The following is a 25028-nucleotide window of genomic DNA, read 5'->3' on the forward strand; positions in this document are numbered from 1 at the left end:
CTTTGGTTTTATTTGCAGGAATGTGCGGTAATGTTTTAATCCTAACGAATTGCCCTCTGAGGACTGTTCTGAATAGACCAGCTGTCAGTAATTACACAATGAATTCAAGGGCACTGTCTGCTGGGCCCAGCAAGTCTGACCTTTAAAACAAATACACTCCTGGGCAGCGGAGCCAATGACGCCTGCTTTCCTACTCGCCTTTGTATCGCGTTTGAGCTCATTTGGCTTACAGCTGGGTGGTATTCAATGAGAAGGGATCTCACACCAGTGGCAACGTAGATGGTATTTGTCACTTCGAATGTGATACCTGTTTCAGTGAGTCTGATATTAACAGCTCTGGGGCTACGCCACCTCTGCAAATCTGACTGGATCCATCTCTGCAGTTATTCCAGAAGGAGAAGTGGAGATGGGACCAGGAGACTCAGACCCACACCTCTTGATGAGGAAGTTGGGCCCAAAATCTCCAGCTGTATCAGTAGTGAGGGGCAGGAGCACATCCACTGCTGGAGGCCCCCTTGATGGGAAAGCCAGGAAATGTCCTGCTAGTAAGAACAAGGGATGGAAAACTGTGCTGCAGCTACATCAGAGCACTGACTGCATCCTAGAAGCCTTGCAGGTCTCAGAAACGGGTGTCATGAGGAAGTGTTGGCATCCGAGGCCTTGATTTTTAACATTTTTCTTATTTTTTAACAGATTATAAAAATACCTGCCAAGAGTGTCTTGTGTTTTAGTGTCTAGATGCATTCTTGAGGTCTTGCCAAGCCTGTTTTCTGCTGATCTCTGCAAAGCATTTCCTAAGAAACATGACATCAAGCAGGAAAAATAATAGACCCTTTAATGCCCTGAATTTCCATGGCAGGGGGACATCTTCAGAAATGTGCTTTTAGGTCAGGGAATGTCATTAAGATGCGTTGGCTTCACAAGGACAGGCCAGACACCAGGGGTGAGCTATAGTTTAGTCCTTCTCCACTAACTGCCATTGGTTGAGTTGCTTGATCTAATAAACCTGAGATGACAAATTAACCTGTATCTTTACTCTTCCTACCCCTGCAGACCTGGGATGATGAGCTGGAAAGATCAGCCCACGCCTGGGCTCAGCAGTGCATCTGGGACCATGGGCCTAGTGCCCTCATCAGGTCAATTGGACAGAACTTGGCGGTTCACTGGGGCAGGTAAGAGTTGAGATGCTGCAAACTCAATGAAAAATGCGATTTATGGATCCTCCTTTAGAGCCAAGGGGAAAGGTTTGCCTTGTTGATGCTTGGTATATTTATTTTTTTCAACTTCTTGGCAAAGTTTTTAATCTGAAGCTGTTAACCCAGCAAGGAAAACTGATGTTAAGGCTACCAGATGGATTTGCCTTTCCATCTCATGGTGAAATCTGTTTATTGTCAAGCTTGTTATCGGTTAAGTTTGCTTTGTGGGGCAAACATTTTGTATGTGGAATGGGTGGAAATGCAGTTGTTCTTGTTGGAAATCAGATAGAACTTGCTTGAAAGCAATGGAAATTTGCTGGTGCGAAATTGGCCTGATATAAAAATCAGGCTCATTTTTGTTGGCAGAATCAAGTAATGATTGGAAAGTAGTGGTTAATCCACTGGAAACAAAGTCAAAATATCGGGCTGTTCTTGGCTCTCCAACGAGAGACATCCTGTTCGAGATGGCCATGGGTTACTGGTGGAGGTAGATCCAATCTTGCTCCCTTTGCAGTCACTGAGAGGAAAAAGAAATCAGTTTTATCTCAGATTTTTCAGGAACGAGCTGTAACTTGATTGCCTCAATTTCCTCTCCTGTGAAATAGGACTCGGAAAGTATTTGCTTAATGACATCACGAGATTAATATTCTTAAAATACTTGTAATGACTGATTTCTTAATGAAGAGTTGGCTGAAAGAACGAACTCCAGTTGGTAATGATATAATTTGTATTTCTGGCCGCTTGCTCCATGTGACCTGTTGAAAGCAATAAAAAGCAGTGGGTTTGCTCCGCTTTGGTGCGGAGTTTGCAGATCGCTCCGTTTGCTCACCGTGTACATGGCATGCAAAATGCATATGGGTTTCTGTAGGTACTCTGAACACCATTCGTGTTCCCCAAAACAGCACAAGTAGCATCGGTGCTGCGATAGAAGAAAAGCTGGGGTACGTGTGGAGGGCACCAACCATTGTGCACCAGCCCTTGGTGTGATGTGAGTGTGAAAAGCCCACTCGTTTTCAAAAGTCTCACAGGATTGACTGCTAACGCGCTTCCAGATTTAGCAAATTGCCTGGTGGTAAAATAGGTACGCGATGGCTTTCGGTTGAAGATGTCTGGCAAACGTGGACTTGTGTTTGCTTTCAAAATACAACTTTCCGCCCAACTAGAAGTTTTCTGTAGTTGTGTGGAAAAGTCAGGAGGACATTTCAGGTCAGCGGCACTTGAGGAGCGAGTCAAGCCTATAAATAATACAGAAAGTCAGACTGGGCTGTGAATCCTAGGGAAAAAATAATCTTTAACATTTTCAATGAGATTTTTTTTGCCCTGATCATTAGGCCATGTTCCTGGGTTCTTTAAGCAACACCTTCTCAATGAATGGAACTTGCCTGAAGCAACTTTTACATAAAAACTAGCAAAATTCATCCTAAAAAAGATCTGTGCTTTCAGTGCGGCAGGAGGCTATGAAAACTTTTACCAGAACTTTTGGGATTTAAACTCTTTGCTCCTTCAGGTATCGGTCTCCAGCTTTCCACGTCCAGTCTTGGTATGATGAAGTTAAGGATTACACGTACCCATATCCTCACGAGTGCAACCCGTGGTGCCCAGAGAAATGCACAGGCTCCATGTGCACCCATTACACCCAGGTAACGGAGATGAAGGCATTTTGTACCTACACCCTCTACATTCCCCCATGTTCCCTTTGTCACTGCAATATGACGCTGCAAAATCTGCTTATTATCGACAATTGCATTGCATTTGCAGATAGTCTGGGCCACGACGAACAAGATCGGCTGCGCCGTCAACGTCTGCAAGCAGATGAACGTCTGGGGAGAAATCTGGGAGAATGCAGTCTACCTGGTCTGCAACTACTCGCCGAAGTAAGGCGGACGAGCTGGGCGCTCTCCAGCTTTCCTAAAACTGACAGGTTGCTTAACTCGCCGGGGATCTGGGGAAGAGATTTCAGGCAGTCTAGACTGGTGGTTGTGGCTTTAAATTTTCTCTTTAGACAGCAGCGCTGAGCTGGTTCGAGACTTCTGAGTGTTGCCTGGAAAACTGAATGAGGGGCTGGGGCCAGGCTGGGGCTTTGATGTTGCTGCCATGGGAAGGAGGAGCAGGAGATGGCCAGGACGGAGCTGGCGTGAGCTCCCTCGCTGCTGCTGGGACGGGATGGGGTGGTGATTTAGCACCGCTCAGCGCTGCTCCGGCAGCAGCCCGTGTACCCAGCCAGGTAGGCTGTGGTACCGGGACACGTTTTCACTCCCTCCCCTGTAAAATCTGCCGGTTGAAGGCAGCGCCGCTTCCTCCGAGGCTGGTGAAAGCAACGTGAGCTGGGGCCTGCTGCAAGGAGCTGCGAGAAGATAAATCCCAGACCCAATGAGCTCCCCGTGGCTTGAAAAAAAAAAAGTGAAATAGCTGAATCTTGACTAATGCAGTTAACTCGATTGTTTGATTAAATGTCAAACTGGAAATCACGTTTCTTGGCTATTACATCCAGAAGTTTCCTCCCTGGCAATGCCAATTAATATTTTCTGCTTTAATAGGAGAAACATTCCCACTCCCAGTTCTGGGTGATTTAAATCTTGGCAACAAAACAAAATGGGGAAATTGCTATCTACAAGTGTCAGAAGCTCTCCAAGCCGCTCCATCTGGAGATCATAGGGCAAAATAATGCAGAGAAGTAAGATGTGTGGGTACAGAGCTGGCAGCTCATAGCAGGACCCAGGCAGAGCCCTATGGGGGTGTCTAAGCCCCTCTCCCTGTGTTGGCTCTGGAGCACTTTACACCCTTGTTTTGGTGGGATTTAATAACTTTTAATATCCTTTTAATAAGGGATCATCCCATCTCCCATGGAGTTTCTGCAGCAGGCTGGGCTCTTTGCACATCACCGTTCACGGCTGCTGGATGGAAAAATACTCTGTTTCTGCAGTTTCTGCCTAATCTTTTCTCTCTGGCGTCGGTGTGCATTGTCCTCATCTACCCTTATAGGTGGAGACAGCTGAAAGAGCAATAACTGAAGGGTTCATAGCCACGGGCTGAACCTTCTCAGCTCCTGAAGTCTGCAGTAAAGGGTGCCAAAAAGGACTTTTTTTTCCTGGGTAGTTTCTTCAGAAAAATGCAATGATCCATTAAATTTACAGAAGATCAGTTTTTATGTTGGAGTTTATTGTAAAAGTGATATTGCATGCAATTTATCTAAGTAAACCCCTAAAAATATAATTTTGGAGGTAAGATGAGGAGGGACATTTTTCTTACAAGCAGCTTTATTGGGCCGGTTGGTCATGCTTAGCTGTGCTGGGCCAGGATGATGTTTCTGTGGCCTCAGATGTAAAACTGGGGACTTGAGAATGCCAGGTTGGGCAAGGAGAAGAGTGCAAGGCCCTGCTTTGGTTCCCAGATGATTTGGTGTGATGGACCATGTATTTCTGCTGGTTTTCTGTTTCGGAAATGGTTCCAAGTGGAAAATGGAGCAGCTTTTCAATGGCAAGAGCCGTGCCCATGCAGCTGCCCAGGGGTGTTGCAGAAAACAGTGGGAGTCTTGGGGCTGTGATGAACGAGGGGGATGAAGGCAAGCGCTGGGCAACCTTGTCCCCGTTTACAGCCCCCACTCAAGGATGAGCACAGCAGGAACACCCATTTCCCTTAATGCCAGGTGGTCTTGGGTGCTTGGATGAGTATGTGGGTGTCTGATGGGTGCTCATTGCTCCTCTGCCTGCAGGGGCAACTGGATCGGTGAAGCCCCATACAAAACCGGCCGTCCCTGCTCCGAGTGCCCGCCAAGCTATGGAGGAGGCTGCCAGAACAACCTGTGCTACAAAGGTACGTGCTGGGGGGCTTGGGGCACCCCTTTGTGTGGGGGAAAAGCCTGGAGCAAACTTATACCTGGAAACTTTTAATTAGAAGCAGCCGCAGCTTTACACACCTTTTAATTACCCATCCTTAATATTTCAACATCGCAGCGCGCGGTAAATCAGTGACTGCTGCTAAAACCAGGAGGAAAAAAAACCTCTGAAATGCTTAAAATCTCGATGTGTTTTCCCTGGTGAAAATGTGAGCTCGGGTTGGGGGGAAGCTGCTCTGAGCTTGCATGGGTTTGGCTCGGGAGCTCCGACAGGGTTTGTTTGGGAAGGGAATGTTCTCCGGCGCTTACTGCAGCCGACGTGGGTGGGCAGAGCTTGGCCGCTGGCCCCGCTCCTTCGGGGGCCAGGGACGGAGCGTTTCGCTCCCTCCCCACCTTGGTTTTCATGGCTGCAAAATGAATGCAGCGATTTCGTGTCTCTTGGAGGAGAGGAAGGGATCGTGGGCTGGTTTTCCTGACCTGTGGAGTTTTCTCGGAAGAGAGGTCAATAGAGTGAGAAATATTAACACCGAAGTCTCCAGTGAAGCCGTGCTACCTCCCCTGGCACGTGGGATTTCTTGGAGTCGTGCATTGAGGGCATTTTTCTTTTGCCGTGTGTTTTCCTTCAAGGAGAACCGGGCTCTTAGAAACAGGCAGTTTCCCTGGAGACTTGCCCAAAGCAGAGGCTTACTTTGCTGTAGTGTTGTATTAATCATTTGAGCCTGGAGTTGGGGGCCAGGGGGAGGTTCTTGGTGTGCAGGTGGGGAGGGGATGCCCCGGTGGTAGAAAGCCCTCTTAGAGCCACCATCCATCATCCTTTGGTGTGCACTGGTCCTCTCGCCATTGCCAAGGATGAGAGCGGGGCAGGATTTTGGGTAGGAGCAGCCAAGCTGAATGAATTTTCCAGAATCCCTTGGCCCAGCTAATTTGTGTTTTCCTCCAGGGAGAAAGAGCTCTATGGGAAACAGAAGAAATATCAGCACTAATTTTCCACTAATAAGCGGGGATCATTTCAAACCTTTGTTGTAAGATGCTCTAAATGGTTTTTTTTGTCCAGAGGAGCAGGAGAGGAGCGGATTTCCCCTCCTGGTTCTGAATTTAATGGGTGCTTTTGAATTCCCAACTATTTAAAAGTAGATCCTCTACTTTTCAAACCCAACCATCTTTCTCAAGATACGAACCTTGCTGGCTTCCCCATCAATGCGAACACGCTGTAATTATTTTTAACCCCTTTTTCTACCAAGATTACCATTATCAAGATCCCATAATCGCTGAGACCGATGAGACGAACGAAGTGGAGATTTCACAGGTTGTGGAGCAAAATCCAGTGCGGTTCTACCCCCCGGAAAACAAGCCCAGCAAACCCATCAAGCCCAGGAAAATCAACTCGGACTCCTACATGAGTAAGACGCCCTCTTTCTTCTTCAGCTCCTTTAAGTTTTAAAGTACCTTTATGGGAAAAGGTGTGGAAAGTGATGAGGATTCTCAGTAAAAAAGCAACTGGGAGGATTTTTTGAGTGGAGGAGGGGGTAAACTGTGCAAAAATTCACTGTTAATTATAGCAGAAGCAGGGGGCAAAGCTTTCAGAAGCCACTTGTGCCTTCTGCACATCCATCTGCAAGAGTTATTTGTTCTTTTGAGCCATCTCAGGGAAGTACCAATGAACCAAAGCTCCCCAGATCAGTAGTAACTTCATGAAACACTGAGTTTATTTCCCATTTTAAATACTCTACACTCAGCAGTTACCACCTTTGCAGCTTTTCTGGGTTTTTTTTAGTTAGATCCTTTTTACTTCTTGCTTGGGAAGATTTCTAAAGTTATTTGTGGAGCTGGTAGCACTTCCTCTGTTGTTTTCTAATCACTGTTAATTAAAAGAGACTTATTGTGAAAACAAGGTGAGGCAAGCCAACGCATCCTTTTCAAGTTTATCTACTGGCATCTCCAGAGTCTGTAATTATGTGGAGAATGAGAGAGCTCTGGCTGCAGACCTGGGGCTGTAAATCAAAGCCTTCAGCTGTCAGATGCTTCTTCCTTGCTAATATTTCCAAAGACACCTGTCCCAGGTGAACTAAAGCTCAGGAGGCACCAAGTGCTCCAGGCTGGGTGGTCTGTGATAGGATTTTATCTTGCTGTACCAAAGACCTCCAGGAAAGGTGCATGGTGGTTGCTCATCTCCATCGTTCGAGTGCAGGCCATGGCAGTCTCTTTCCTCTTTAAATTTTTTCTTTATTTTGTGTTATTTTACTCCAGCACAAGTCATTACCTGCGACACCAAGATGAGAGACAAATGCAGAGGCTCAACGTGCAACAGGTAGCGTTTTACTGATACCTCTTGGAGCCTTGCGGGGAAAAGTAGACTACAAATTGGTTCTTGCAAACATGGGATAGGCTGTATCTTGTATTGTTTTTGTGACTATCTAGGTGTAGATCTCTTTTGAGAGAAAAAAAAAAAAAAGCCTTAATTTCTCCTACTACAAAGCCTTCAGCCAAGCCTAGCAATAGGGTGACTCAGTTTATTTCATTCGGCCGTGATGACCCGCAGTTCCAGGTGTCCAAAATCACTTAATAGATTTTGGCAGAGTCAGTTTTGAGCCTATTTCCATGCATTCCACCGCTGTCCAAGCCAGACCAATAATTTATGGCTTGTCCCCTCCCAGCCTGTCAAGAACTTCTGGTTAAGGTTTCTGCAAAGAACGGGACAGTTTATCACTTGGAGAAACCCCAAATCCACAGAATCTAAATATTGGTCGGGCTTTCAAGGAGGGTGGAGAAACTGTTTTAAAAAGTAGCTATTTTGCAATCCTGTTTTTAAATGGAAGAGTTACGTGAAATGAATGGAATGACTATTAAATGAAATAGAGTCAAAGTCTGTTTTTCTTGAATTGTTTTTTCGCCACCCTCTAAGATATATATCTTCGCTAGGTATTTGTGCCCAGCTGGCTGCTTGTACAGTAAGGCAAAGATCTTTGGAACATTTTATTACGAGAGTGTAAGTACCTTTTAATAGCTCATAGATGTAATTTGCGGGGAGTTAGGGGTAATCACAGAAATGGGAAATGCCAACCATTCTAGTGTAATTTGGCGTTTCGCGTCCTCCTGTTGTGGTGGCGTAAAACGGTGCTAAGAGAGGTTATCTGTATTTTCCTCATCTTAGTGATGAAAAAAGAAGCAGTCTGGAAAGGCAAAGTGATTCCAGACTTGATTTTAGCCATGAGTGCCCTTAATGTGCAAGGAAACCCACGGCAAGGGAGGGATGGGGATCAATAGACAGCTCCTACAAAGATCTCTTTATTGTGGGCAGCTGTCATGGTGAACAGAAACTTTATATGGAAAACACTGTTAAATGCTGTAACTAAATAATATTTTGGGCCAACTCGCTGGATCTTGAATTAGCAAGAGAATTTGTAAATAAAGCATGGCACTGTTTTCCCATCACAACTACATTTGGGGTGAAGAAAGGTTGAATATAAGAGGGTTTTTGTGTAAAAGCATGTTTGCTTTCCCCATTCTCACTGCTAGGATATGACTGCATCGCCCATGATACAGCTTTACCCCTGCAAATTCTGCAGTTGCAGTCAGCCACCTCCTCCAAGTGGTTTCAGCAGAAATATTTTGGGTTTCAATAGTTTGTTGAGAGCCGGAAATATTTCATAGCGGTCATTAAATTCCAATGTTGCTTTTCTTCTAAATTGTACCTAAATGTACGGTTTTGTTATTGAAAAAAAGCTTGCCATTCAACCAGGCAGTGCTTAAAATAATAATGATAATAATAAATAGTAATAATAATAGTAGTAATAATAATAATAATAGAATAAGTTTGTGTTGGGAGAGTAAGATTTAACAACCAGATTCCAAAGGCCTGTACTCAGTTTATTTTCCATTTGGCGCTTTGCTGGTGGTTTCATTTCTCCTTCATTTTTTTGGTTGGTCAGCATTGCTCTGTGAATGAGATTTATTTCACGCTCTCTTTGTGTCTGTATTTCTGTCAGTCATCGAGCATCTGCCGTGCTGCAATTCATTACGGCATCCTGGACAACAAGGGAGGACTGGTGGATATCACGAGGAAAGGGAGGATGCCGGCTTTTGTGAAGTCCACCAGGAATGGCGTGGAGTCTTTTAGGTACTTCATCTTCATTTAAAAAAAGTGTTTGTGTTAAATGTAAGCAGATGTTTGTTCCTCACATGTAGACATGGTGACTCAAGTCATTCTGGTTGCTTATTTTTTTTAATGAATGTTTTTTGTTTTGCAGGAAAAGCAAGCCTTCAAATGCATTCATGGTTTCCAAAGTCACAAGTAAGTTTGAAAACTTGGGAAGAAATCATTATTGCTGGAGTTTTATGGGCCACCTAAAACCACCATTCCTTATAGGGCTCTTTTTCAATTTAAGTGGCCGTGTCAAATGGTTCAGTACCACAACTAAACCCTAGGGTTGATAGGATTGGGTGATCCATCACCCGTCATGGGCAATTCCACCATCAACCACCTCGGTTTTCTGTGGGGATGTAGGAGGAAGGTGCAGGAAAAGGTGATAACGAGCAATTTCCAGGAGCATCTCCTGGTGATGGATCACTGGGGGTCCAAACATCAGCTGCAGTGTCACAAGCCGTGATAATAAAGTGATGGAAGATGAATCATCCTTGTATGAACACTGAAAAATTAGTACCTAATATAATAGTGCAGTAGTATAATGAAACACATAATAGACACAAATTTGGTTTATAACAGTGAGTCATCATATTTAAGATGACCATATAAATAAATACTGTTATTATAAATACTATACTCCACATATAAATAAATGTGGAGTTCTACTTTTCAACAGTTCCCACTTTCTGAATATCTTTAAATGTGAATAATTCTTCCTCCTTCTCTATGTAATCAGCATTTTGATTAGCTCCACTTGTGCCACTTTCAGGGAAAATTATTGGTGTTGGGTTATTTGGGCCCCATGTCTGGAGGTGTAGTAGAAATACACAGTCTCGTGGGCCAGCTGCTGTCCTCTTTGGAAAGCTGTGACCTTTTTAAGGCCATATTGTAGTGAGGTATCAGGACTTCTGCTGGAGAGCTGGTCAGCCCCCTCTTAGGTGCACAACACTGGTAATGGAGCTGCTCTCCTCAGCTGAACGTGGATCTCACCAGATGCGTTGCGTGACTGTGACTTGTGTTTTCGGCAGCTGCCTGAGCTATTAGGTCTCGTAATTTGCCTTTTCATATTTATTTCTGCAGCACAGACGCTGGATTGCTATACTACAGTAGCTGAGCTGTGCCAGTTCAAGAAGCCGGCGACCCATTGCCCGAGGTAACGGCGTGCCCTGACCATGAGCCTGCTTGTGTTCAGCTTAAACCCTCGCTGCTTTGAGGATGGAGGATGCTGAGGTCCCCAAATCTGAGGGCTGGCAGAAACTGAGCTGATTTTACCCAATAAACTGGAGGGAGGGGGTTGGGAATCACACGTTTCCTCCTGCCTCTGGTGCTTTTCTTGGAATCGGAATTGAAAATTGTGCTATAAGTCAGGCTACGCGATCCTGTCTAAGCACACCTCTATGCATGAGTGTGCAGCTTCGTACTCTGCCTTTATTCTCCTGCACTTGCTGGTTTTCGGATGAGCTTTTCCTTTCCACTTTAAAACATGGAAGCAATCTGTTCTAGAAAGCTGCTTTTTGCAGGTGTAAGTTGTGGCAGGGCAGGGAGGCACAAATACATGCAAATAATTATGACTACAGCATTGTGCAAAAATACAGCTATTTCCCTTTGTAAATGTTGTAAATGATCACTCTTTTACTCATCTAAACCCCTCTATTTGCAGTTTTGCAGTAACTACCAAATGTCATCTGAGGGGAACAAATAATTAAATTCACTGTTGCCACCTGCAGACCAGATGCAGGCACTTGAAATCTCCCAAGAATGCGGCTTGCTTTCCTGTTGAGCCCTGATATAGAGAATAACTATGAATAAATTGTTTTCTAGGATTTATTGTCCAGCCCACTGTAAAGACGAGCCATCGTACTGGGCACCGGTGTTTGGCACCAACGTTTATGCAGATGTGAGTATGCTCCTTTCCATGTTGACCCCGTGTACCACGATGTCTGTACCGGCACTGACTTATTCTTATGGACGTGGCCATGTCACTTAACCTCTCTGGGCCTTTAGGGTTATGGCTGTGAATTGTTGGTAGCGTTGATCTGCCATGGCAAAGTGTTTTGGGATCAGCAGATGAGCACCAAAGGGCTTTTTATTCTATGCTGTCACACTGTATAGTTGGTAAAAATAGATTTTCTTCCCCCTCCCTGGTCATCCTCATCCTGGGAGCTGAACAGCGTTTTTGAGCAGCAGAAAGAAAGCATGCGAGTTGGTTTTGTTGGTTTGTTTTTCTAAACTCTGCTCGTGGGGATGAGCAGAGGCTCGATGCTAAAACTAGGCAAAGAGACATTTTTTTGAAATCTCTTAATATTAGGCCTCTAAATACCGGTTTTCAATGTTTTTCCATTTGCGGGTACTTCTCTTTTTTTTTTTCCTCCATTGGAGATTGTGTTTGGAAATGCCAGCTCTCTGGCTGCTGTGTAGCCTGTAGGAACGTGCTTTTGGATGGCCTGAGGGAAGCAGTCGGAGAATCGGGGACCCCCAGCTCGGGGAGGAAAAACATCCTGAAGAAATCATACAATAAATTGGGACAAGCGAATTTTAAAGCAATTAAAAACTCCTATTTTTTAAATTTTATTTTACTGAAGATCAATGTTTTTAAAGGTAGAGCTGCACAAACAGGTTAACCCAGACCAGCTCCCATGCAAATTCATCAGGCAGCTGCCACCCTGTTGAACCTGCCCACATGCATGCTTCGACCTGCAGGAAATGGGAAATAGTTTTTCTCTTTTTTTCTGAGGACAAAACTACCTCAGATTACCCCCAAACAGGGCCTGCAATTACAAGGGCATTAGGTGAGGACCAGCATCCCAGACTGGTGCTGTTTCCTGATTTGTGCTGACGCAAAAGGATTAGTGTCCTGTAATGAATCGCAAGCTCCATTTCCTACCGTACCTCCTGGGTATTGTTTCATAAGTGGGGGCATGGACCATGATTTGGGAGGAAAATAAAATAGAAGGGGGGAAAAAATGTATTTGGCCACTTCCTAGAGGGTTTAGTTAACCTTTTTTCTGGACTGCTGCACTAATAGGATTATGTGGGTGTAATAAGGAAAGCTTTTAAGGTATTTATGAGAGTGTGATTGGTAGCAAAGCAGGTGAAATCAGCTGGGAAAAAGGAGTTTGAAGTGGCTGTGAAATGAGTGGTGAAGGGAGAAGGATCGATACTGAGAAATGCTCAGGTTGGAAAGCTGACAAGAGAATCACATGTACTGTGCAGGAAGAATTTGGGCAAAGGCTTTTCCCGAGCAGCACGGGCTGTGCAGGATGCTCTCCAGGAGGGGATGCTGTGAATTAACCCGAGCCTGCATCCAAGGAATAATTACAGCAGGCAATGAGCTGGGTGAGACAAGTGCGAGTCTCCTTGGCTTTGTGTCCAAGGTAGCACCTTCGTGGCCCTGGGGCACTTGTGCTCCAGCTCTGTCTTGTTAAATAAGTTACACTAAAAGAAAATGAAGCATTTTGTCCCATTTTCAGTCTGCGCTCCCCGTAAGCTGCCCTCTGGCCTTTTAACACCTTCTCCAAAACATCCATTTGTTAAATGCTCTGACAGGTAAGGAGCTGATAGTCCAAGGTGTGCTGACAAAAATGCTTGGCTTGTCCGTGTGATGAGCTGATTCACTGTGCTTTTGGCCTGAGATAGCATTGACATTCACATGATCCCAGGAAGGCACGTGAAAGTTTGTTTTGCCATGAAGAACAAAGCTGTGACATGAAGAACTGGCAGTTTTTTGTGGGATAATTCTGATTTTTATTCATAGGGCATAGGAGCTGCTGTCCCAGTTTGGGTAAAGGGATTTTTACCCACTTTAAATGCATTCTGATTGTTTCATTGGAGTTTCTTTTGGGTGTTTTTTTGTTTGTTTTTATTTTAAACTCATCATTATAAAATTATCTTGGATTATGTGTTTATAACATTATCTCCTGGGTACTCCTGGTGGCTTAAAGTGCAGACATATTGGCAACTTTTGCTTTAAAAAGGAGAGCAAGAAATTGTTCATGGTGAAATTAGTAAGACTGTGGAAGAGGGACATAGAAAAGCCCTAAATTTTGGGCTAAATTAACAAAACTCAAGAAAATAGTCTATGTGAATAGTTGATGCCATAATCCTGGGTCTTTCCACTGAACGGCATCGCTTTGTGGTGAGAAAAGCCTCGCAGCCCCCATGCAGGGTTTGCAGACCGAAGCGGTGCGTAAAGGCTGTAAAAGAGCTTTTAAGCTTCACCAGGTGCTGTCATTTGTCACTGCCTGGCTCCTGGTGTGACATTAAACTGTGAGGGAAACCTGTCCCCATCCCTGTGCAGGATTCCTGTGAGCTGGAAGAGAAAAATGCCTCTCCACTCCTGAGATAAGGGCTTTTATCCACAGTTGTGTGGCAATTAATTGGAGGAGGATGGATCACCGACATAACGAGGCAGGAGTTTATCGTGCCAGAGTGCACCAAGTTGGGTGGCTCGGCTCTCAAGAGATAGGAACTTAATGATTAAACCCGTTTCCTCACACTGATGAGGAAATTATGGGCGATTTAAACGCACAATCACCCACTGTTGCTAATGGCCCACTATAAAATGTACTCTCATTTTACAGTGGATGTCCACTTTGTCAGGAAATGTTGTCGGAGCATCCCAAGAGGCTGCACCATGGAGAGCCGCTGTGTTGTCCATGCGGCTGTCATACCTCTGAATTTGAAGGGAAGACCTTATTTTTTGTAATGTCTCATCTTCTCAAAGCTCTGCAATCAGTTCCTCAAAGCCAAGCCCTACCCGGGCTGTAATCCAACAGAGTGATAAGAGGAGGTTTGGGTTAAGGCAATAAAAAGCCTGTTGGTCAAAGCTTGGAGTAAGCAACAGAACAGCAAGTTCTGGAAAAAAACCAGGAATGACTTGAAAAGAACATTATTTAGGATGTCTCCCAGTGGAGAGGGCTGCGAATTGATTCAGAACGCTTTAATTTTATGAGCCAGTTTTAGATTTACAGATTTCCCACAGCATGCGAGGGTGAATTCAGAGCATATCTTCCAAAGACAGCGTGCCGCTGCTCCCTTGACCATACATAGAAGCAAAATACCAAACTGGCACTCAAAACTCAGAGAGCTGCCAAGAGATAGGCCATCCAAAGTGATAAATACATAGGGGACAAGGCAAACCTGCCATATATGGATGTGAGAATGAGACAGCACGACCCGTATCGTACGTACGCGGTGGGAACGTTTGCCCTTGGCACTGGTTGTGTGGCACATTGATTTTTAGCTATCGGGGAGTTTATGGGGTTGGGATTTTCACCTGCTGCAGTTCCCTGTGCAAAGCTGGTTTTTGCTTTTTCTTATTCCAGTTTGCTGTATGTAAATCCTGCAGAGGGTCAATGGCCAAGTTTATGCCATGCCTCAGCCTCTGCTTTTACTCTCTTTTCTGGATGCTTTGGGAGCTGAGTCATCGGTCCTGTTAGTGCTTTATGTTCTTCCAGCTCTTCTGACTCTGCACATCTTGGAGGGCGATGTGCAATAGAGAAGGTTTGATCTTTCCACAAGTGTTAATCTCCCTCCGTACTCGGTGTTGTCTTACGTGGTAATACCTGTCCAAAAATGACACCACTCAACGGGCACGATCCTTCTGTTTTTCCTAGAAAGAAGGACGTGAACTGTCCTGGATAATTGGTGGTGATTTACCTTAATTCGGGAAAGCCTCTGTTTTTCAAGCAGCTGGGTGAATAAACTTTGCTGAGGTGGCTGGTCACCAGCAAAGAGCTTCACCACAGCAGTTTCTCTGGTGCAGACCCAAGAGGCCCTGGCTGGAAAATTGTCCTGAATTCAGCTTTGGCCCTGGATAATCTCCCAGGCATGGCTCCACTGCAGATGGGAGTGGTGGAAAGGCTGCTGCTGTGGTGGTGGTGGATCTTCTTACAGATCAGGCCTACGACACACCTGCAAGATCTGGTCCACATATATTTTCTCCATAGTCTGTCCATAAGAGGCACAGAAATGTTTCGTACAGAATCACAGAATATGAGGAGTTGGAAGGGACCTCGAAAGCTCCCCCAGTGCAACCCCTGTCAGAGCAGGATCACCCAGATCAGGTCACACAGGAACACGGCCAGGCAGGTTTTGAATGTCTGCAGAGAAGGAGACGCCACAACCTCTCTGGGCAGCCTGGGCCATGCTCTGCCACCCTCACACTCACAAAGTTTGTCCTCATCTTCAGCTTGAACCTCCTGTGCTCCAGCTTGGGACCATTGCCCTTTGTGCTGGCATTGGCCATCCCAGAGCAGAGCCTGGCTCCTTCCTCCTGACACTGCCCTTTCCAAATGGATCCTCAGGAATGAGGGCACCCCTCAGTCTCCTCTGCTCCAAGCTCAAGAGCCCCAGCTCCCTCAGCCGCTCCTCAGCAGGAGATGCTCCACTCCCTCCAGCATCTCTGTGGCCCTGCTGGACTCTTTCAAGCAGTTCCTGTCCTTCTGGAGCTGAGGGCCCAGCACTGGACACAAGATTGCAGCTGTGGTCTGACCAGGGCAGAGCAGAGGGGCAGGAGAACCTCTCTCTCTGCCCTACAACCACCTCTTCTCATCCACCCCAGGATGGCATTGGCCTTCTTGGCTCAAGGGCACGTTGCTGGCTCAAGGTCATCTACTTTTTTTATTCCCTGGTTTTCGTTGATGCTTGTGGGGGCAGTAAATCTCCAGATATAAAATAGAGGCATTTTAATAAATTGAAATAATGAAATCTTTTCCAGAGCTCCAGTATCTGCAAAACTGCGGTGCACGCAGGAGTCATTCCAGATGAAAGCGGTGGTTTTGTGGATGTGATGCCTGTTGAAAAGAAGAAAAGTTACGTTGGCTCCTTAAAGAACGGAGTCCAGTCCGAGAGGTGGGATTTTTTTCTTTGTACTTTCTTCTTCTTCTCTGCTGTGTGTTCAATTGCATGTCAAAGTCAGCAGATATCAGCCAGAAAGGCTGGTGGATTGGAAATATGTGATTTAACCGTGTCACTGTGGATTTTGAGATGCAAACAAATGGAGCGTGTTGTCCTGCTCTTACCTTCCCCAAGTGAGTGGCTGCTTTCAGATTGGTGTGAAAAGTATGAAATGTTGTTAATCCATCTTTTATTTTATGACAGTACGGGTTCACGTTAATACATTTTGTACTATGTGTTTATCACATTAAAAGATAAGTATGGATATTTCCACAGCTGTCAGCCTGGGCCATGCTTTGAGGGTGATAATTGGAATTTCCATTCAATTCTGGAGTGTGGGATGCTTTTGTATTTAACTGATTGCCTCTGTTCTCCTTGAAAGAATTATGAGTAAATTAACCTCTTGGGAGATGATAAAACAGTTTCTGAAGATGGGATGGTCGCCCCTCTGCTTTTTTTGTAGTTTATTTTGGGCTAACCTGCTGGCTTCAGTGTATAATTGCAAACCAGTGCTTCCAAAATCCTGCGCCTCTGGATGATGGCAATGATAGGGTCACTGCTCCTTCATTCCTTTTTGATTTGAAACGTCTATTTCAGTCTGTGATGTATTTTTTCAGGTATTGGTGTGACGGTACTGATTTCTCGGAGCTATCTTTGCAAACATAGAATTTCCCACTGTTTAAGTCACTGCTAACATGGCTCTGTCTGCTCTGGGTAGTTCGTCGTTTATAATTATAAGAAATCCAAACAAGTTTTCTATCTTTATTGTAGTGATGGATATCCCAGAATGCTGTAGAGCTTCTCAGAAAATAAAAATAGACTAAGGCTGGAAAGCTATAGGCATTAAGTTTGGGCTTCTTTAGTATAGATGTACCATGATCAGTGTCTTTCTGTTGTGTGATTTCCAATTCAGTAGATTGGATTTTGGTGAAAAACCTCCTGTTTCTATGAGTTTCCTTCTATCTCTGTCTTGCTTTCAATCGTCTTTTATAAGACCAGACAACTTTTTACTTGGACGGCAAAAATCTGTCCTAGCTAAGAATAAACCCAGCTGCTGGCAGTGATGTGCAATATGAGCACCAGGTGCTGATCTGGGAGGTGAGGGAAACCAAAGACCTTCTCGCAGCAGGGATGAGCACGAAGGTTTGGAAAGTGTTATTTATACTGAGCCATCAGGAGCACCTTCGTGCTGTGAGATCCACTGGACGGTGAAATAGCTTTTCAAAGATCAAGGTGAAAACCTTACCCCTTAGGACACTGGAAATAAGCTTTGGTAAAGACACACACTCAAACAGGCACGGGAAAACATCACCTTTAAGTTTTACTGAGTCTTTACACTTGTTGGAATGTTTATTTTGTGGGAATATGAAAGTTTGCCTTTTTTCCTGGGGTTTTGCAGCCCAGCAGGGCTGAAGAAATAAGGTCTGGGAACAGAAACAACCCCTCGCCCCCGTGCATACAGCCACCCCCAGCAGCTTGGAGTGGGAGCTGTTGGGGTCACCTCTGCAGATTTGAGAATGAATATCCATATTTATTATTTATCGTCACTTAATGTGAGCTGACCTGGCTGCTCCCATTGCCAGCAGCAAAGGAACGGCCAGACAGGCCCTGGGAACCTGCCAGCCTATTTGACAACTGCTTTTAGGAAAGCACATTCCTCCCTGTGCCTGAATCCCTGCGTAAGGGAGCACAGTGTTCCCTGGATAAAAGCAAATGCTGTAAGAGAGGCTCTTGCTTCCCAGCGCCTTTTATTGGCATCAGCACGGTAGATTTGGATGAAAGCGTAAAACAAAAGTGAACTCGTGGATTTGCGCCTGTTCTTTTTCATCCTTTATCTTTACTCCTGCTTTTGGTAGGGTCATATCAGCACAGACCCAGTGTACTGAAGCAGTGAAGGTGTTGAAGGTCTATCACCCCTTGGGTCCTGCAGTGCCTGCATTTGGTTCATTACACGTTGGGGTTTTTTTGTCTTTTCTCTCTTTCTCCAGCTTGAAGAATCCTTCGGATGGAAACGCTTTCCGAATTTTTGCCGTGAAGCAGTAAATTCCTAGGGAGGGGTGCAAGTTTCTTTGGGAGAGTGCTCTGTTGATCTCCAGAGACAGGAAGGCTCCTCTGATGGCACCAGCTCTGACCGTACCCTCCTTGCCGATCTCTTTCAGGGAATTTCTATTAAAAAAAAAAAAAAAAAAGGAAAAGGAAAAAAAAAAAAAAAAGACACCAAGTCCTGACTCAGCTGTTCGCATCTCATCGCACCCGTTCAGCGTTGTATCTTTCCGTTTGCGTGGGGTTTTTTTGTGTTTCTCTAGGGGCATTCAGCAATGATAAACTTCCTAACTTCCAGTTTATGACAGAGGTGTGCTACACAGAACGGCGGTGGGTCGACGTGCAGCAGCCGCAGGGGACTCGGCGCGCGCCAGCCGCAGGGATCTCGGCCCGGCCCGGGTGACACGTGTAGGGTGTGGAGCATCTGCTGCCATGGGCGTCAGGACGTGCGCTGCTGAGCAGACCCAGGAGGGACCGACTTGTCCAGGTGCTGGACCCTCCCAAATGAGAAACTGTTTCAAAAGTTGCATTATTTTGAGGAGAGGCTGGGTTTTGCTAGCGTGTTTTTGTGTACATCTGATGTTTTCTGTGCAAAAGAAGAGAATATTGGGTGTTTTCCCAACGAGGTGGCATGCGTCAGCACCGCTGTGTAAGGCTGCTGGGGCATCGCGCTAGGCTACATTGGTGTCACATTTGGGGAGAGGGCTTTCTTGTCGGCTGGACTTCAAGGATTTTGGGGACTAGAGGAGGGCATGAAATAGTGGCAGAGATCCTCGCTGCAGAAAATGAGGCCGCCAGATAATCAAAGCAGCAGGTTTAGTGTTTGCTGGTCAAACATTCGCAGGGGTTTTGCAAGTGTGGCAACCTATGAGAAGTCAGTGAATGGGGGGGGCTCCTGTGCTGGCACATCTCATCCTATCCTGCACGCCATTTCAAATAAAAGTTCAGTTAAATGCAGTGTATTTTATACAGCAGTGCTGGTTGTTTTATCTGTAGTAGTTAAGTAGTGATAAAGTTAACCTTATTTCTGCTAGGAATGGTTGCATCCATAGGAGGCATGTTCACTTCACCTTCGTGAAGCTCTTTGTGGTGTGTGCAGTTCTGAGACTTTAGAGATGTGGCATAAATTGGGGTAGATCAATTTTTCCTGTTCAATTTGTGACACCGACAGATCTCGATTTTCAGTGTAAACGCTGTACCCGTGAGCATTTGTCATCCAGGATGGTGTGTGTTGCAAAACCCATAGCTGTTGTAAAGATGCTGTTTAATATTTTCTTAATTTATGTCTCAACATGCATCCAAATGCATTCCAAAGCCAAGAGAAGAGCATAGCATAATCCTACTTTTTAGGGCAGGAGAGTATTTTCTGCTTCCTATTGGAAAGGAATTTTTAGAATTGGTCTAAACACAAATCTGGTCGTGTTTTGATGCACACACATCCAGTAACTTCATTATTCATGAGAAGGCAGCGTAAATTTTCGTTCTCCAGTTCCTGTAAATGCATAGTTCTTCTGCTCCATAACTCGATTGTAAGATTGTATAACAAATGGGAAAGTATTTCCGTCTATTTGGCAGATGTCTCATAGCTGCTCTTACGCTCAGGCTATGTTTGGTTTAATCTAGACGGATATAAAAGCCATCTCTTCAAGCTGCTTCAAAACACAGCCCAGAAATGTTTATATGATTAAGCACTTCTTTAATTCTGTAAACACCGTGAAATCAGCAAGGAAATTACTTTTGTCGCTCGGTTTGCCTCACCGATGGGGCTGCTTGCTTTCTGAAATCCGAATTTGGAAAGAGACCTTTTGTAAAATATGAAATTGGAGCTGCTTTGCGTTGTCTCCAAAAGTGCTGCACAGCAAACCTACCTTTGGGGTGGACAGAGAGAAATGACTCCATGTGTTGTCTTTGTTTCTACAGTGTCACCTTCCAAGGTGTACAGTATTTGCTTTAGATAGGAGAACTGAACTATTTTTTTTCTTAAAAGATGTTAAAAACAGCTGGAACAAATCTTAGAAAAGCTGCTGGCTGGAAGCGTTTGAGATCTTGGCAGTGAGATAAAGCTTCCCTGTTCCTGCCCACTGTGAATACTGATGCTATACGTGGTCTGGTTCAAGCCCATTAAGTACTGCAGCATGGATCGAGGACCATCGTGGGCCGAATGGTAGCCACAGCGCTATTGATTGAATTGGAAAGTGTAAGAGATGCCATTGGGTTTGGGGATTGCAAAAGCACGTAAAACGCCTCGATGCTAATGTAGGATCCCACCTCTGCTGTGCTGGCCGTGACAATTCCGTGTGCTGTAAAACGATGGAAAGAAATGTGAGGGCTTTTGGAGAGAAGTCCAGGGGATTATCATGAGCACATAAAAATCCAAACAGCTTGGGATGTATCTACCTGATGAAAAGGGGCAAGGGAAGAATTGTTATTCCAACAGAAATAGCCTAAAGTGCTTAATTCAAGTTACAATTGCGTATTTTTGTCTTCAGCCAACTGGTTTGGATTTTTAGAAACCGATGTTAATTTAAGTCTGTATCTGTTTATTTTTATATTTGTTGTACAAAAGAGAAATTGTGACTTTACTACACAAATATTATTCGAGGTCCTGGGTGCTATTAATTTAAACATACCTCCACCAGCATTAGGGGCGATCAGGTCCTCCAAGGCAGTCATGATATATCAATTACTTGCAGTCGTGTGTGCTAGCTATTCGTACATAGGCGGGACAGTACCAGTTTTTAGCCAAATATTTAGTGATTTTATTTCTGATACCAAAACATTTCTCAGCCTAATATATTTCAATGCCGCTTAAAGATGCAGCACGTCTTTTTATCACCAGATTCGTTTCTCCTTAGACCCCAGCTCAGCAGATAAGTGAGCCCGTGCCGACGTGAAGCAGCCGGGTGTAGCCTTGCTGGAGCCTCTGGTTAAAGGCCTGGCGAAGCCAATGCTGCCTGGTGGTTCTTTTCCCATCAATTTAGTTTTGAAATCAAGACAGCCAGTGCAGACACTGCCATCGCAGAGCATCTGCCTCAGCACAGCCGAATCCAGGAAACACAACCAGCGTGAAAGCCGAAGCGCGGCGTTTCCCCCGCTGCCATGTGCTGCCGGGTCCGTTGGCTCCATTAATTTCTTGATTTTAAGACTTTCAGCCACCAGCTGATTGAGGAGTCTCCAGTTGTCAGTTGTGCAGTCTAAATATTTAGGGCCAGTTCATAGAGTTGCTTTTTTTTTTTTTTTCTATGAAAAAGGATGTATTTTACTTCCTATGTATAAAAGTTCCTTGTAAATTTTTGCGTGCCTTTGCATGTTTTTCAAGGGGCCGTGTGTTTGTTTATAAACCGTAATATTTTTTCTTTTTTCTAAATACAGAATTGTAAAATATCTTCCCTCTCCCTCCATTTTCTTTTAATTTCTGAATTATTTGTGAAATAAAACCTTCCCAGAATGAATGCTTCCCTTGTCTTTAATGCTCAGCCGGAGCTGGGGTTGAATTTAGAAGAGCTATTTGGGATTTCTCCTGGGGACTGGAGGATGCCCTGGAGAGCCCAAGCGAGATCGGGATGTGCAGAGTCTATTCCACAAACAAATAAATAAAGCTGCCCAGTACCCAGGCATTAAAAGCCAAGCTTTACCCCATCAAGAATAAGATGTATCCTGTCCTAAAACATGCTGGGAGTAAGGGAAAAATCAGTGTCTGGCTTTAAGTCCCTGTGATATAAGGCCTGAAGTAGGTTAATGGGCTGGAAAAAGTGTTTAATGAAGGAGTGCTGCAAAATACAACTGAGATGAGCTCCTCCTCACCTGACCAGGCTGTTGTTTAATGCCCCTTATTTTTTTTTTAAGGGAAAAATATACAGAGGTTTTTTTTCTAACTCCCCTTGATTTTTTTTTCTCCAAGCTCATACTTGCCGACAGCACCACAAATCAACCCAAGTTGTTTCACGGTAATTCAACACCATCTTGGTTAAAAAAGCATTAAGCCAAGGAGGTTTACAACTCAGCCTTCAGGCAATGAGCACCATATGGCTTTTGACCAAAAATCTGGGCTGAGCCGCAGGAGGGAGTCCTGATTGACAAGGAGGCCATGAAATTTTATGTTTTCCATTACCTACACAAGATCAACATAAAATACAGAGATATTTGTACTACTCCAGGGCTGGCCTGATGCAGTTATGGTTGAGGGGTTAGTACCTGTAAAAGCCACACGAAGGACTGACGTGATAACACCATTATTGAGCTGCCGATGATTTCTGCAGTAGGTAAGCTTAGCAACTATTGCACCCAAAATTTAAGGCTGATTTTCGCATCCTTTGCGTTAACTTCAATCCCTTTGATGCTGGCTGTAGTTTTGCTAACTGTTGTCTCCTCCTGCTCGAGCCATGTGCTTTACCCTGTGCTTGTCAACAAAAAAAGGGTGCTATCAGGAGTGCTGTGTGTGAGCAGCATTGCAGACAAAAAAACACGTCTTCCTTCTGTACAGAAGGTGTGTGAATCAGGTAAGTGAAGACTAAGAGCAATGCACAAAGAGGTTGGAGCAAATTTTATTTTGTTTTTTTCCCCAACTGGGAGTGGGATTCAGGTTCATCCACTAGTGCAAAAACCATCAAAACTGGAAAGCTGAATGTAAGTAGAGTGGAAAGAGAAGCCCATATAGATCAGATTGAGGGTGGCAGTCTACGGAAGGAGTGGATCTGATACCCCTTTTTTCCCCACTTTGCTGGTAATCCAGCAGGATGCAGGGCTCTCCCTGCTCATGGTTTCAGGAGAAATGCCTTGTTGCCCATTGCTCTGCCTTCTGCTGCCTGCTCCTCATCCCACGCTGAGCTCATCGGAGGCTATGTATAGCGTGGGCATACCTTGGGATGGGTGTTCTTCCAAAAACCCACAGTCATTTATAGGATGCACCCAGGCGATGTTTTCAAAGCCATTTTGCAAACGACAGGGTTGGTTCTCATTTACACTAAGGACCTGCTTTAAGGCACTTAGGAGACATTTATGCCACTTCAGGGTGTGGACAGAGCAGTGCAAAGAAGCCTCAGTGTAAATAGCAACCACCCTTATATCTTGTTGACAGTGGTTAAAATAGGGTCACAGAGTTAAATCAACAGACAAGGTCTCCCTTATGCTGCTCTCTTCAGCAGTGTTTGCTCCTCACCCTTCATCCCATGTGAGCAGGCAAGGGCTGTATGCAGTTTTCTTCATCATCTGCTGCACAGCTGAGCACATCGTAGTGCTATTAAGTGACAAACTGAATGCAAGGTTATTTAAAGTCATTGAGGCTCAGGTGGAATATTATAGCTGAAGGAGATGGGAGCTTAGGCTTGTAAAATAAATTCACTGCTTGAGATATGCCTTACAAGTACCTGCTGCTTCTCCCAGGCTTGGAGAGAACCAACCCCTCCGGATTAGGGGCTGTGGATGACCATGACACCCCCAGGCGAGGACCTTCCATGTATGCCATCCTGAGAAGGGCTTGATAGGGTCAGAGTTTTTATTTTGGTAGCTGCTTCAAGGTTTGCTTCTGCACATCCATCTTTTACCCTTGTTGAAACTAAGAAAATACCATGTAGAAGCTATGCCAAGGGGCCAGAGAACAAGTTTGTCAGAAACGAATCACAAAAGCAGCCTAATATCCTTCTCTGCTAGTTTAACACACCTTGTGAGTAGGGAAAAAGAGTAAAAAACATGATGCAGGTTTTTAAGAAAGTGCTGTATGGCAGGCTCCTAAGAATGGGATCGCCACTGCTAATCCTGCTTTGAGTGGAGGATGGACTAGAAGATGTCCTGATGGCCCTCCCAGCTGTAATTTTCAAGGTTGAAGGAGATGTGAAATCACATAGAAAAAGTTATCATCAATTTGGACCGGGATGGCGTGCAATTGTGTATTGGCATCGTCCCATGGGTGATACAGATGATGATCTTTTAGTAGAAGCGGCCTAGGTAAAGGTGTGTCATGTCAGTATGGATTGAGATAACAAAAAACACTTACTGCTTTCCTAACTGTTTTTCAGTCTATTTTTGTCCTTCCCTGTAGGTCTTTTGGCTGATAATGAGTCCTGTGGGGTCCTGAGGTGGGTTTGCAGATGGATCTGTGGACCTCCTACCACGTCTGAGGTAAATTACTGGGGACAAATGTAGAAAAATGATGCTTCAAAATGCTGGCAAGAGGTGATTTAGAGCAGCCCTGAAAGGGATGTCACTGAGTGTAGTGCAAACCAAGCGTTGGCTGTTGGAGAACAGTGTTGACTGCTGAAATGCAGAGGAGGCATCTCGGACCAGTGCCAGCCATGCAGCACCATCTGAGGGCAGGGTTTTGGTGGGAAGATGGAGACCATGGAAATTTTCTCTTCTGCAGAGTCATGAAACCATTTTGGGCATTTGAGGGCATCTGGCCAGCTCAGCGGGCTGCGTTCGCCTTTCCAAATACACGGGCGAAGTCAGGCTGACTTAAAGTGCTATAGCAAAACAGATGCACTGAGCTAAGCAGCCTACTGCTGGTCAACACTTTTTTTTGGGCAACAGCTTCTTTAGCAGAAAAAGACTTTTGTAAATCTAAAGAACTTTTTTGGATACCAACCATTTTAACAAGAGCAATAAAATTATAAAAACACTTGAGATGAGCTTGAAATGCTGTAGTCTAGACCAAGAAAAGGACTTTAAAAGCCGGCTCTAGTTGGTGTTGTGGACAGCTCAGGATGCCATTCCAGAAAATACTTGTGATCCTCTTTTTTGAGGAGAGTTACTGGAAAACTGGTCAAGCCCTGTCCCCAGTGCCACATGCACACGATGACAAGGGCTCGGTGTGGAGGGTGTCCCCAGTCCCCCTGGGTGTCCCACGCTGACGCAGAAGAAACTTGTGTGAGGTCTCTGCTCTTCTCTTATATAAATCCATGACTTCAGATAAAATTAA

At 44.9% G+C, this 25028-nt stretch overlaps 1 protein-coding gene across 1 annotated transcript in view; it reads left to right on the forward strand.

Annotated features, from left to right (window-relative positions):
* The window catches only part of CRISPLD2 (cysteine-rich secretory protein LCCL domain containing 2), a 22733-nt gene extending 4463 nt beyond the window's left edge, over positions 1 to 18270 (forward strand). Inside the window, exons 2-14 of the mRNA XM_010191291.1 lie at positions 1054 to 1172; positions 2704 to 2836; positions 2955 to 3070; positions 4909 to 5009; positions 6273 to 6431; positions 7279 to 7339; positions 7951 to 8017; positions 9018 to 9148; positions 9279 to 9322; positions 10256 to 10328; positions 10997 to 11072; positions 15894 to 16027; positions 18061 to 18270. Of these exons, the coding sequence (XP_010189593.1) occupies positions 1054 to 1172; positions 2704 to 2836; positions 2955 to 3070; positions 4909 to 5009; positions 6273 to 6431; positions 7279 to 7339; positions 7951 to 8017; positions 9018 to 9148; positions 9279 to 9322; positions 10256 to 10328; positions 10997 to 11072; positions 15894 to 16027; positions 18061 to 18115 (1269 nt within the window). The 3' untranslated portion in view covers positions 18116 to 18270. The remainder of the gene's footprint in view (positions 1 to 1053; positions 1173 to 2703; positions 2837 to 2954; positions 3071 to 4908; positions 5010 to 6272; positions 6432 to 7278; positions 7340 to 7950; positions 8018 to 9017; positions 9149 to 9278; positions 9323 to 10255; positions 10329 to 10996; positions 11073 to 15893; positions 16028 to 18060) is intronic.
* The last annotated feature ends 6758 nt before the right edge of the window (positions 18271 to 25028 follow it).

This window comes from Mesitornis unicolor, unplaced genomic scaffold (genome assembly GCF_000695765.1).
Source record: "Mesitornis unicolor isolate BGI_N332 unplaced genomic scaffold, ASM69576v1 scaffold3759, whole genome shotgun sequence".
In the NCBI taxonomy this organism is placed as follows: Eukaryota; Metazoa; Chordata; class Aves; order Mesitornithiformes; family Mesitornithidae; genus Mesitornis; species Mesitornis unicolor.